At 53.7% G+C, this 13,492-nt stretch overlaps 1 protein-coding gene across 17 annotated transcripts in view; it reads right to left on the bottom strand.

Moving 5' to 3' along the window:
• Positions 1–13,492, bottom strand: part of HSPG2 (heparan sulfate proteoglycan 2) — a 97,369-nt gene that overhangs the window by 27,564 nt on the left and 56,313 nt on the right. For 8 of the 17 annotated variants that reach the window (XM_088790437.1, XM_088790436.1, XM_088790442.1 and 5 more), the window contains 15 exons: positions 13,182–13,220; positions 12,550–12,651; positions 11,776–11,976; positions 11,245–11,328; positions 9,185–9,277; positions 8,768–8,848; positions 8,322–8,552; positions 6,072–6,185; positions 4,969–5,096; positions 4,743–4,829; positions 3,675–3,733; positions 3,317–3,484; positions 3,054–3,164; positions 961–1,061; positions 695–875 (listed from right to left, as the gene is read on the bottom strand). In XM_088790437.1, coding sequence (XP_088646563.1) covers positions 695–875; positions 961–1,061; positions 3,054–3,164; positions 3,317–3,484; positions 3,675–3,733; positions 4,743–4,829; positions 4,969–5,096; positions 6,072–6,185; positions 8,322–8,552; positions 8,768–8,848; positions 9,185–9,277; positions 11,245–11,328; positions 11,776–11,976; positions 12,550–12,651; positions 13,182–13,220 — 1,780 coding nt within the window. The remainder of the gene's footprint in view (positions 1–694; positions 876–960; positions 1,062–3,053; positions 3,165–3,316; positions 3,485–3,674; positions 3,734–4,742; positions 4,830–4,968; positions 5,097–6,071; positions 6,186–8,321; positions 8,553–8,767; positions 8,849–9,184; positions 9,278–11,244; positions 11,329–11,775; positions 11,977–12,549; positions 12,652–13,181; positions 13,221–13,492) is intronic. The other 9 variants (XM_088790445.1, XM_088790440.1, XM_088790443.1 and 6 more) reach the window with 3 other exon arrangements.

A 13,492-nucleotide genomic window follows, 5' to 3' on the forward strand; every position in this document is an offset into this window, starting at 1 on the left:
AGCAGCCAGAGGGAGCTTTTGAAATGTCAATGGGATGTTGTTACTTCCTCATATAAGACCTGTCCATGGCTCCCTATTGCTTTTATAATAAAACCCGAACTCCCTGCTGGGATCCCCCACATACTGGGTGCACTCACCTCTGCCTATATCTTCAAGTTCCTCACCCCCGCCCTACCCATAGCTCTAGCCATGGTGGCCTTGCCATTCTTCAAATACATCAACACGCTCTTGTTTTAGGGCTTTTGCACATGCTGCTCCCTCTGCCAAGAACACACTCTGCCAGCTCTTTACGTGGCTGAATATCTTCCCTTCCTTCAGGTTTCAGCTCCAATGTCACCTCCTCAGAGAAGCCCTCCCTGACCACCCCATGTGGAATAGTTCACCCTTCTCCCACCTCATTTCTCACTTTCCCATCACTGTTTACTCCTATCCCAGCATGCATCACCACATGTAATTATGCTGTTTGTTCACTTGTTCCCAGGCTTATTGTCGCCCTAATTAGAACATGTAGTGCAGGAGGGCAGAGCTCCTATTTGACCTTCTCTCCCGTTTCTTCAGAGTCTAGGCCAGGACCTGGCAGACCGTGGATGCTCAGAAACTCAGCTGAATGAAGAAAGTCGCTAGTCCTGGTAGGTATGGGAGAAGGCCGGGGCGGGGGGCAAGGGGGTGTCAGGCATGGACACAAATGGTGTACCTTGCACATGTAGTGTGGCTGTGCCCTGGTCCATAGCAAACATATTGGAGCCGGTGCACACGTAGGTGCCCGCGTCACTCAGCTGGACATTGCGAATGGTCAGGATGCCATTGAAATCCATGGCTCGGGCTGGTAGTTTCCCATTGTGCAGGCGGGTCCACACCAGGGTGTAAGCTGGAGACTGTGGGTGGGGTATGGGGGTTAAGGGTGGTGCTCGGAGACCCCAGAAGACAGTCTCCCTGATGACCACTCCCTGCCCTGCCCACCTTGCTCTTGGCTGTACAGATGAAGGTGACGTCGGCTCCGGGGCGCACACTCTGGCTCCGCTGCTCCTCCACTGTCACCGTGATGGGTTTGCTTGGAGCCTCTGCAGGGATGGGAGGCCCCGCAGTGAGTGGGGTGCTATCCAGTCCCCTGTTCTATGGCCACTTTCTCTCTCTTCACCATCCCATCCAGGTGTCACTTCCTTCCCAGTGTAGCCTAGATTCTATTCCATTCCTTGGCACTTACCCCCCCATCATCCATCCAAACCCCATTACCTGCCTTTTCGCTGCTGGCACTGAGCAACCAGGGCTCTGATCGGAGAAAGTCACATCAGGAGTCCACTTGGCTCCAGTTCATGACCACAGACCACAAATGAGTGCTTAACACTTCGCACTTCACTGTAACTGGGTTTCTCTGTCTGGTTCGAGTTTCTATCCTCCACCAAACCATTTCACACCTCCTCCCATTTTCTCCACCCACCAGAACTCGCCCCCTCCACTTTCATAGCTGATGGCTTCAAGGCACACTTGTTGAGAAAATTGAAACTATTAGTCAGGAATTTTCCCATCTTCCCAAATCTACCCACCTCCCTCCTTTCTGGTCCCTAAAGAATAAGACTCGCCCTCCAACCCCCACCCACCTTCTGAGTGCTGGAGCCCCTTCCAAGGGACTTCTTCCTCTCCCTCCCCACGGGGTCATTCATCTCTACAGACAAATGCATTCTAGAATTTCCCATCTCCGAAAAGGTCCCCTTGACCCCAAACTCCCCCCAGCTACTGCCCCATTTCTTGGCCTCTCCTCAGAACCAAGACTCTTGAAAGATTTGTCTACACTTGCTGCCTTCCCATCCATTCTTTGCCTCCCTCCAACATGATTTCTACCCCTTCTCTCCACTGAAAACCACTCTTGACAAAGCATGATCTTCAAGGGTTACTTCTCCACTGTATCTCACTTCCTTGGGGCCTCTGGAGAGGCCGACCTCTCCCTCTTGGAAGCCTGCGCCCCTCTTGGCTGCTAACACACACCTCTCCCAGTTTCCTTCGAGCTCAATGGCCCCACTTGCCCAGTTTCTTTTGTTGTAAAAGAGGCTCTTCAACTTGACATGTTCACGTTGGAGCTCCCTGGGGCTCTGTCTTGGTCCTGTCCTTGAGCCACCCTCTCCTTGGGTGATTTCACCCTGTCTCATGGCTTTAAACACCATCCCTATGCCAATAGCTGCCAAATTCATTTCTCTGGCCAGGGTCTTCTTTCTGAGTTCCAGATTCCCCTATCCAATGCCTGCCTGAGGCACCTGCTTAGATGTTTCCCCAAACATCTCAAATTTGAACAAGTCCCAAACCAAACTTGTGATTCCCTCTGACCTGTTTGTAGCAGGCACTGCTAATCCCACACCCAGTCGCCTTGCCCTGTCACTTCAGTGCCCCTCTGCTCGCTGCTGCACTGCTCTGCACAAAGGCTTTCTCAGCTCACCAGAGACCATTATGCCGGCCCATGAGGTGGGACACAATGCAGGGGAACTGATGCTTCTAGAACAGGCCCTAATCCATGAATGACAGGAGATGGTGTACACATACCCCAGGCGCCCTCAAGCCTGGGCCGGGAAGACTCTAAAGCACGTTTTACTCTGGAGCTTCCCAGAGTTCCCTTGGCCGCATTAAACAGCAGCTTAGGGTGGTTATCGCTCAATGACACACCCTTTACTGGATGCCTTCTCTTCCCTGTCTCACTTCACCTCCCAAACTACTTACACATTAAACCTTGTCTCAGACTCTGCTTTTGGGGGAGGCCAAATGAAGACACCCTTCTATTGAGCCTCACTCATCGCAGTAAATGGCAATCCATTTGCCCAGCTGCTAGAAACCAGACCCCTGGCATAATCCTAGACTTCTCTCTGCCTCAGTGACAACAATCAATTCCCACCAATTCTGCTCTAAAACCAGTCTTGACACCGTCACCTCTTTCCATCTCCATGGCCAGTGCCCTGGTCCAGGCCCCCACCATCCCCTCTGGGAGATGAATGAACCAGCTACCTGGGTCTGCAGTCTGCAGCCCAGCCCCGGAAGGCGGTTTTGGGGATGGGGAAGGAGGGCCTCACCAGTGACCAGCAGCTCTGCCCGGCTGGCATTGGCATGATGGAGATTACGACAGGTACAAATGTAGACTCCTGCATCTGAGGGCTGGACGCTGGGGAAGTGGAGTTCAGAGCCTGGGAACAGATGGGAGGTCGTCAGAGCAGATGCCCCCTTCTCCCACCCGGCCCTGCATGGAAGGACAGGACCCCAGCAGGGCAGGGACAGGCCTGTGGCTCCCTTCCTACTGGGGTCACTCAAGGGGCTGTGGGACCTGGGGCCATAGTACCTTGATGACGCTGCTGGGTGCTACTGGGCAAGGGCCGCCCATCCTCACGAGACCAGTAGAAGTAGTGGGGTGGGCTCCCACTGACCTGGCACCGCAGGGAGTGGGGGCCACCTTGGGGTACTATGCTCCGAGCTGGTTGCACTTGGACCACCAGCGACGCTTGGTCTGCTGGCAGAGGAAGAGGAGAGGTCATTCAGGCGGGAGGCCCCCAACATTCAGCACTGTCTCAGATATCTCTGTCTTCCCAAAGATTGCTGTACCCCACCCCCAGCCTTGTCCCCCAGACCTGGTGTCTCTCAGGCTCCCCAGCCTCCCTGACTTGCTCATTACCCCGACCCAGGGCCATGGTCCCACTTACTCTGTGGCAGGCACCGGCCCCCCCGCACATTGGGGTTCCCCACGTAACCTGGGGCACACCTGTAGGGAGAAATAAGGACCAGCTCTGTCAGCCCCCTGGACACCCAGTACCTCATGGTGGACTTGGGGAGCCAGAAGCCCAGCCGACTGCCCAGTGTCGGGAGAAGAGGCTGAGAGCTCTGGAAGGACTCCAGAGACCAAAAAGGCCCCACAGGGCCTCAGTGATCTGAGAAAGGGGAGTGCAAGGAATGTCTGCAGCTTGGGTAATGGGGGTGGTAGAGCCTTTATTCTCCAGGAAAACGTTCATTCAAGAAACGTTTATTAAGCAACTATTATGCTAGGTTATAGAAATACAACAGTGAACATGAAATTCCTGCTCTTAGGGAAGTCACTCCTGGGGAAACCAACATGAAAACTGTGTGAAATGAAAGTGAAGGCCATGCATGGGGGCGGCGAGTGCATTAATCCAGCTCTGAGAATGCGAGGCTTCTGAGAATGGGGCTTCCGAGCTGTTATATATTCCCTCGGAGTAGATGGTACTGCTCGGAGAACTTGCCACTGTTTGTAATTACGTATTCGTACGATGTTTGCTGTCTTGTCTCCCTTTACAGGTGGTAGACCCGATCAGGGCTGGGAGTGCATCTGTTTTGTTCAGCACTTTATCTCCTATACCTTGGCACACCGCATGGCCCACAGGAGATGCTCAGGAAAATGCACTGAATGAATGAAGCTGAGCCTTGAAGGCCAAACTGGATTTAGCCAGGAAAGGGAGGGATGAGGGTGAAGAATGTTCCATGTACAGGAAACAGCACAAGCAAAGACCTGAGCATCCTGTAGTCCAGAAGTTAAGTCCAGCTAGAGCAGAGTTGGGTGTTGGAATTGGGACGAGACTAAAGAGTGTTAGGCTACCTAAGGAGCTTGGGCTTGTCCCAAGGGCAATGGGAAATCTCTTGGACAGGGGAGGGACCTGATCCTGGTAGAGACCTCTCTGAGCAACACCCTCCAGGGCTCTCACCTCGGACTTTCCCATATGCCCCCCACCCTTCACCCCTCCTATTTGCAAACTTACTGCTCACAGTACTGGCCAGTGTAGCCAGGTTCACAGGCCGTGCAGCGGTACCCACCAGCTCCTAGGCTCTCGCAGGTGCGGGAGAACCTGGGATAGGGGAGGCAAAGGTCAGGCCATAGGACACCCCTGCCCCACCCTGCTCTCTTCATCCTGCCCCCAAAGCCACTGGAGTGCCCTCCACTTCCCAGTGGGAGTTCCTGCTTGGGCCTTGAGCAAGGGGACGCACATGTTCTCTGGGTTGGTCAGTGGGCAGGCACAGGGCTGGCAGTCCTCAGGTGTCCCAGCCGTGGCATCTCCGTAGTAGCCGGGCGCACACATCTCACAGAACTCCCCAGCGGCGTGGTGCTGGCATAGCTGCAAAGCACAAGGATGTCAGCCACCCCCCATGTGGAAGAATTGTCCAAAAGCCTTCCCTTGAGCTGGGCATTCATGTGTATGAGCTTATCTTAAAGAAATAATTGTGGAAGGGCTCAAAGATTTCACTACAGGATGTTCTCAGTGGTGTTTATAAAAGCAAAATGCTGGAAACAAACCGAAACATCCATGAATAGGGACCTGGATAAAGTAAAAAAAACATCTAGCCACACGTCTCTATCAAAAAGGATGATGTTGATCGCATTTCTTACGTGTTTCTACCTAAATACCTGTAATATCATAGGAAAGTAAAGGTATTCACCTGGGTATGTAGAGGAAGAGTTCTGAAAACAGATGCTTTATTATATAAACGTGTGGATGTTACATTCTCCTCCAAAGAGATCCATGTTCGTTTTATTCACACAGCATGTCTCTTACTCTGTCAACCACCCAACACTTGACTGTATACCCTGGAGGACTATACACACCCCACTGAAAAGTTCAGGTATAAAAAAGCATTTAACGATATGGAAAGCTACTCATGAACCTGTAAATGAAAAAAGTCGATCACACAGCGATCCTATGTTTAGTTGTAAACCAAAAGGTATATTATTAATATGTGCACACACTCGCCCAGAAAGAGCCAAAGAGCTCCACACTAATGTTGACAGTGATTACAGGGGAGTTTTGCTTTCTTTTTGGGTTATCTCTGTAGTCTGGCTTTTCTACAGAGAACATGTGTCGCGCTGGTGGTAAAGGACTACAGGAACCAACATTTTCTTTATAAAGAAAGGTGATATCCCATAGTCTTGGCCACCCCACCATGCCTGCAGCCCCTCAGTGACCAGACCTGCTGGTCTAGCTGCTTTGTCCCACAGGCCTGGCCCCTGGACCTAGGCCGACCTTACCTTCCTAAGCCCACCTCACCCTATCCCACAGCCCTGGTACCCCACCCAGGCCCAGCCTGCATCTTACCGAACAGGCTCCGGTCTCTGGGTGGCACAGGTCCGAGTGGCCATTGCATTCGCACATCTCACAGTGCCCGAGGTAGAGTCCACTCCCAGTGCGTGTGTAGCCTGGGGCGCAGTCCTGGGTGGGGAGAGAGGAAGGTTGGTCTCCATCTACAGTGCAGTCCCATCCGGAGCCAACAGACACAGAACCGCGTTCCCTCCATTCCCTTCTACCATCTAGACACCCCTTGGGTCTGGAGGGGAGATCCCAGGCCCAGCCCTCCACCCCCAAGTCTTTGTCTTCATTCTTTCAGCACTCCAAAGCTGGGGATATTGGCCGACCCCATCTTAGTATATCCAGCCATCTGAATTGACTGCAACAATCATTCAGACTGAATGGAGAACCCATCTCCATCCCCAGGACTTTGTTCCTGAAAATTGTTCTGGCAGGGCCTTTACTGAAAACATTAACCCCTAGATGGAAAAAGGAGACCTAGATTTGGAATGAGCCCTTGAAGACCTTTACAACTATTTCTACATTCACTAAATAAAGTGAAAGAAGCTGCACACAGACCACCAAGGATGTTTTTACCCGTTCTAAGTGAGTAATCCTGGCTCCTTAAAGCAGTCGATTCTTTTTTCGTAATTCTTTTTATTTTTATTTATTTATTTTTTTTGGGGAAACAGTGTATTTCTATTTCCTACCCCTTCTTTGAACTCTTTCCAGGCCGTCCTTCCCTACCTGACCATTTCAAAGGCACGTTTATACCTGTTTTTTTTTTTTTTTTTTAACGTACTAGTTCTTTTTCTATTTTTTTTTTTTTTTTAAATATTTTATTGGGGAAGAGGAACAGGACTTTATTGGGGAACAGTGTGTAATTTCAGGACTTTTTTCCAAGTCAAATTGTTGTCCTTTCAATCTTAGTTGTGGAGGGCGCAGCTCAGCTCCAGGTCCAGTTGCCATTGCTAGTTTCAGGGGGCACAGCCCACCATACTTTGCAGGAGTCGAACCGGCAACCTTGTGGTTGAGAGGATGCACTCCAACCAACTGAGCCATCCGGAGCTCAGCTCAAGGTGCTGTGTTCAATCTTAGTTGCAGGGGGCAGAGCCCACCATCCCTTGCGGGACTCAAGGCATTGAACTGGCAACCTTGTGGTTGAGAGCCCACTGGCTCATGTGGGAATCGAACCGGCAGCCTTCGGAGTTAGGAGCATGGAGCTCTAACCGCCTGAGCCACCAGGCCAGCCCCTATACCTGTTTTGTTTCACTACGGAAAATCTTCACCAAGGATTCTGCTTTCCCCAGGGGTTCTCCTTTAAAATGTGTTAGATTTTATCATTTCAAGGGATGTAAAGTTCGTATATTTGGATTTGAAAGTCCTTGTGGCCACAGCAAAGATGCACAAATGTAAAATTGCAGAGATGCCGATTTCCCAGTGCAGGGTTCCCGAGTTGGGGCTGGCTGTTCCCGCTGGACCTCCCTGCCGCCCACGTGGCATAGTAGCCCTGCCCCCTCCGTAGATTCTCTCTTCCCCAGCTCCACATTCCCTCATGATTGCTAACTGGTCACCTGCTCTGTGCTTGGGGATTCAGTGGTAGACAGTCAGCTCAGGCCCTGCCCTCAGGGAGCTGTCTCCAGCCGAACCCTGCAGGTACTCTTGGATTCCCTCCAACTGACAGCCTTCTGTTTTTTCCTCTCAGTAGAACTCCGTTGCTCCCCCTGCCCCATCCATCTCCTTCACCACTGGCAGAGGAATTGTCCTGGGGCCCAGCTCCAGTTGCCTTGTTTCAGGCCTAAGGCAGTGCCCTCCTGGCTTTCCAGGGGTGACCCTTTTGCATCACAGGCTATTTCCCCACATGTCCCTCCTTCTGACCTTCTGCTTATTCTGCTTTCCTGCCTAGAATCCTACCCTGCTCCACGATGCTGCCCTCTCTGAGGCACTTCCACGCTCGGCTTTAGGCTAGAGCCCTTTGTGTCTCTGCATGGTCTTTCTGTCTGTGGTGGGAACCCTGACAGCACGAGCTGGTCTTAACCTCCGGAGAGGGTAGCTGTGTGCCCTTGGTGAGTCGCTCATGCTGCCGTGCCGCTATTTTTATTTTTTTAAATCCATTAAAAGGGGTAATTACACATCTCTCAGGGCTGTTGGGAAGCATAAATGAGAGATTGCAGAGTACACTAAAGTTAGGGCAGTAATCACAGGCCACAGACACGCCAGCTGACCAGATTGCTGAGCCAGCTGTACCAGAGCAGACACATGTGGACTGGCCATGCTCACCTGGCAGGACAAGCCGACATAGCCTGGGGGACAGCGGCATTCCTCCACCTCGAGGGCCCGGGGTCCGTCTGAGGGCCCGGGCTGGGCGACCTCTAGGCTGACCGCACTGATGCTGGCTGCCAGTGGCATCGAGGAGAAGGTGGCCCGGACCAGGAGCTCGTCCAGGTCAGCCAGCGCCATGAGGAGGTGCTCGCGTGTGGCCGGCTGCCCGTCAGACCGACGCCAGAATTCCTGGGTGGGGCAATGACAGCAAGTGTGGGTGAGGGTGTGGTGCTTTGTGTGCTGCTTCTGCAGCCCCCCACCCCCCCAAGTCCTGCCTTCCAGGCACTGGCAGAAGACTTTGAGGTGAGGATGGGGGAGTGAGAAGCAGCGTAGCTGGCCTCAAAGCCAGGTTCCAAAGCAAGGGCGGGGGAAGGTCAGACACAGGGTGGGCAAGGCCGCCTTACCTCTCGGAGAACAATCTCATAGCTCTTCCTCTCGGGGCTCTGCAGTGCTGGCTGCGAGGCCACCAGCATGATGTTGTTGCCCTGGGGAGACACCAGCGGGATTAGGAGGGGAATCGAGGGGCTCTCGGGGACAGTGGGGTCCTCCACCAGTGCCAGCCTCTTCCTAACACCAGCCTTCCATCTCTCCAATCTCTCAGGTGCATGTGCCCAAGGGAATCTGGTCCATGCCCACTGCCCCCTTCTCCTGGCAGCGGGGCCTCTGCCTGGCTGGTGTCCAACCAGATGCTGAGGTGGGGGTACGGTCCTAACCCCTCAGTCCATGCCAGGCCAGCTGAGTGCTGAACTGAAAGGACAGAAACACAGAGGGTGCCCCTGGCTTCCCCTTCTCCCCACTCAGTGTGGTATTCACATACTCACCGTGATCTGGATGTCAGGGTCAGAGAGTGGGCTGCCCTGGACCCCTCCTCTGTAGGACAGGGTGTATCGCAGCTTCCCACCATAAGCCGCCACCTGCAAAGAGGCAAGCCCTGCAGTCACAGCCTTACTCCACCCTCCTCTGGGGGGAAACAACCGTATAGCTGAGGGGGCGGAGCCTCTCGAGGCGCTTTTGCCCCCGGCACTGTCCCCCCACCCAACCAGAGGCAGTGCTTGCCTAGAAGATTGGACATTTCTCAGTTCCATCACAGCCCCAGAGCTGGTGGTGATGACCCTGAGCTGCCTCTCTTCTGTTGTACTGGGTTACCCACTTCCCATTGCCTGACAATCCCAGCAAACAAGCTCCTAGTCCCTTTCCATTGGAAAAAATGTCTCATAAAGCAGACAGGGGGACGGAAGTGCCCTCCATAACTCCCCGGCTTTCCAGGGGTGACCTTTTTGCACTGAAGGCAACTGAGACCACCACAGGGAAGTTGCAGAAGGTTCTAAAGTTCTCAGCCATGGGTGGGGGAGACTGAGGGTGGCCCCTCAGAGGTCTTGCTGCCTAAGCAGGTGGGTTTTGTTGGCTCAGAATCCATTTCCCTGCTTTTTGCAAACTGCAGCCCTGGTTCCTTTAAAGGAACTTGTCCTACATGCAGGCCATGGGATTTGAGTGGCGATGTGAGCCAGGCCTGGCCAACCTGCACATTCCACCACCCGCCATCTCTACTCCATCAGGGATGGACACGTGAATCTGGCACATCTGTTCTTTCTACAGGAACACAGCACCTCCTTTTACTAGTCAGATTGGAAAACAGAGAAGGACGCCAGCTGAAATAAAGTCCTAATGAACACCTGGATCCAGCCATGCCTGACACCAGATAGCCATGGAGTTACATGAGCCAGTAGATTCTTCGTTCCAGACAAGCCAGCTGGACTTCGGTTTTCTAGTGCTCACAATGGAAGAGCCGTTTCATTTGCCGCAAAGGGCTTTCACGTGGGGCCTCAGCTCTGTCCCACAGGACTTTCCACCAGGGCAGATGTTCAAATCAATACCACAGTGTGTCAGGTTTATCCCATGTGTTCATTCAGTTGTGAGCATTTATTAAACACCTACTGACTGCATGCCAGACCCTGGACCACTGGGACCCTGACCCTGATGTTCTCCACAAGCTCAGGGTAAGGTGAGGAGTTCAGGGCCGTAACCAGATCACCACAAATCAACTGATTTCCTGTTTGCTTTGAAGGCCAGCAAGTTCATCCCCATGCCCAGGGCTAAGCTGCAGACACATGCAGCGGGGTGGCTGAGACCAGGGTTCAAGTCCAGCTCTGTTGGCTGGACAGCCTTGGACAAGTCACTTAACCTCTCTGGGCCCTGCTTTCCTCATAGGAAAATGGGAGTAAAAATAGTATCCACCTGGAAAGGCAGCATGAGAATTGAATAACACGGGCACAGTGGCTGCGAGCACCCAGCTTCGGGGCTACCAAATCCTCATCGCACCCAGCTCCACCCTCGGCTTCCGCTCAGCTTCCCCCTGGTCTGCATGTTATTTTATTGCTTATTAGGAGTACTCGAAAGAGGACTCTAACTTGTTTTTGGAACAAGATGGAGGTGATGCCAATTCTAACATTACTGCTAATAATAATAATAATGCTGATAATAGGCATAACATTTAGACTAATAGTGAGCTCTGGGAGGCCAGGGTCTTCTTCTGCCCGTACACAACATAGCGCAAAGTGCTCAATTAACACTTCTTGAATGAATGGAGTGCCAGGAGATATCTCAGTGACCTGGAAACAGGGTAAAGGTTGCCCAAAGAAGGGGTGTCTACCTCCCAGGTAAGATAGCCCCTCTGCCCTGCCAGAGGCCTGAGGCCACTGAGGAATAAGGCCCAAGCTGGGTTCAATCTCAGCCTCCTCTGACCTGAACGTGGCACCCCAGGCAAGTCCCTTCCCCTCTCTGGGCCTCAGTCTTCTCCTTGGATCATAAAAGGCTTCGACAAAGGGCCCTCTGATGTTTTAGGATTTGATGACACCCCTGTTACCCACCAACTCCTTGTTACCTTGTTCCCCAGGAAGGCTTGGGGCAGCTGCCAATAATAGAGACTTTCGGGAAGCAGAGAGAAGCCCTCATAGGAGAGAGAGAACTAGGACAGAAGAGCAGGCGGTGAGAGCTGAGGGGGCAGATAGGGGGAGACCCACGAGGGCAGAGGGATAGAAGCCCCCACCCCTACAGCCCAGGTCTAGGCCCTGCTCTTGGACAATTTGCCCCCCATGTCTGGGCCTGGACACCCGAACTGCTCATGCCGGACGTGGTTTGGGTCAGTGTCTCCTCACATCTGGTGAGTGCCTCTTGTGGACCCCACGATGATTGACACGGCACACCAGAAAACATTTTTAAATTTAGGGGCGATTTTAACATATATTTTAAAGTATGTAAGTAGCATAATTGAGTTGGTATATGATTAATTTAAAGGAAAAAACTGAAGTAAAAAATGGTGCAGGAAATGTGCCAAGTTGGTCCAGAGACAACGCACATCTAGAAAAAACACGGTGGATGGGGGTGGTCCCTTGGTGGGTGCCTTGGCACATACCTGAGAGCCTGCTGAAGACAGAGAAACCGAGGAGGAGGAAGAGGTGGAGGGGGAGGAGTGGGAGAAAGGCGGAACTGCTCGCAGAGCAGCTGCAGACTGGGGGTGGGGTGACAGCCCCCCGGGACGGGGGTGGGGGTGGGCAGCAAAGCTGGAAAGGAGCTGCCAGATCTCGGCATCCATCCGCCTCTGGGCCTCGTCCACCTGGGGGACCAGGAGAGGGAGGACGGAGGAAAGGAGCACAGAGGGACAGAAAGGACGCCATGAGGCTTTGCCTTCTCCCAGGCCACACCAGGCCCAGCCAGCCGCCCGCTTCTGTGTTATCTATTGACCAGTCTGATGCCTGAGGCTCTGGCCCTGGTACCCATTGCCCTCTTGCTCATGACCTGGTAAGATAATCCTGGGATAAGCCCTGACTATGGGGAGAGGCCCACACATAGGGTGCCCCCAGCAAGAGACGGGCAGGTAGCTCTGTCCGGCTCAGACTAGAGGGGCTGGAGGTAGCCCTTGGGGCATTTGTGGTGGTGGGGAGGCCACTCCTTGGGCCTTACTCTCCAGGCGTGCCCAGGGGGTCAACCTAAGCCATTCAGGGCTCTGGAATGTTTCCCAAGGGCAACACTGGAGTGGACTAAGTATCAGCCTGGGGCCTGGCCTGGCATGGGGGAAAATGGCCCCGGAAAGCCAGGGCCTTGGCTCAAGGCTCCTGTTTGGACGACGCTCTCTGGTCTCCTCCCTGGGGCCCCTGACATAGCCTATCCCGTCTAGTCCCTGAGTTACCTGTGACAGCCGCTGTGCCCGACCCCTGCCTTCTGGGGGCCCTGGGATCCTCCCAGTTGTCACAGCTACTCGCAACTGCTCCTCTGAGAGGGACGTGCGGTTCTGATGGGTGGAGGGCATAGGCCAGCTCAGACCTCCCAGGGCCTCAGAGCTGTAGCCCTGGGGTGTGTCCTCTCCCCGTGGGTATGGTGGCCAGAAAGGTCCACACTGGGGAGAAAGACGCATGTTCCCTTCTCTAGGCTGGCACACACGGGTTAACTCCAGGCCACTGGAGGGGCATACGTACACAGAAGCTTGGGAAGCAGTGCTAGTATAGCCTGGGGGCCAGGTATAGTCATGTGGTTTAGCATCAAGTTAGTTTCCCTGCCACCTCAGCCACCACTCTGGCCACAAACAGTTGGCACCAGAACCAGACTACACAGTGATGAGGCACGTACCCCTCCTGGCTGTAACTCCCGGCACAGGGCTTGGGTATAGCAGTGCCCTCACCGTGGGGCCATCGGGCACTACCTGGGTTCCCGCAGACCCACACTGTCCTGGGCACTGGGCGTCTCCCCATGCGGGGCTGAAGGCATTCAAGAACACCATGCTTATGTCACATCAGCTTCACATCACTCAGATCACAGGCCTACCTGGTGAGCCCGGCGCATTCGCGCGAAATATGCCTCCCTCTGTGGGGTGCAGAGAAACACCAGGAGAGGGAGTCAGAGAGAGAGGTCTGGAAGTGCAGGCTAGGGCAGTAGGGAGGCAGCCAGGGAGGCCGGGAGAGAAGGAACCCGAGAAGGGAGAAAGGATGAGAAGGCAGCCAGCCCTGGGAGGAGGCTGGGATACATGGGTCTGTCCAAGGAACAGGGCCAGGGCAGCCTCGGGACTTCCCCTCCTAAATGTCCCTGACCTCCCTGGGGCCCTGGGCATGGGAACACATCTGCTTGAGCACCAGCCT

Source organism: Rhinolophus sinicus, chromosome 14 (genome assembly GCF_057876585.1).
Source record: "Rhinolophus sinicus isolate RSI-liver-muscle chromosome 14, RSI-T2T, whole genome shotgun sequence".
Classification (NCBI taxonomy): Eukaryota; Metazoa; Chordata; class Mammalia; order Chiroptera; family Rhinolophidae; genus Rhinolophus; species Rhinolophus sinicus.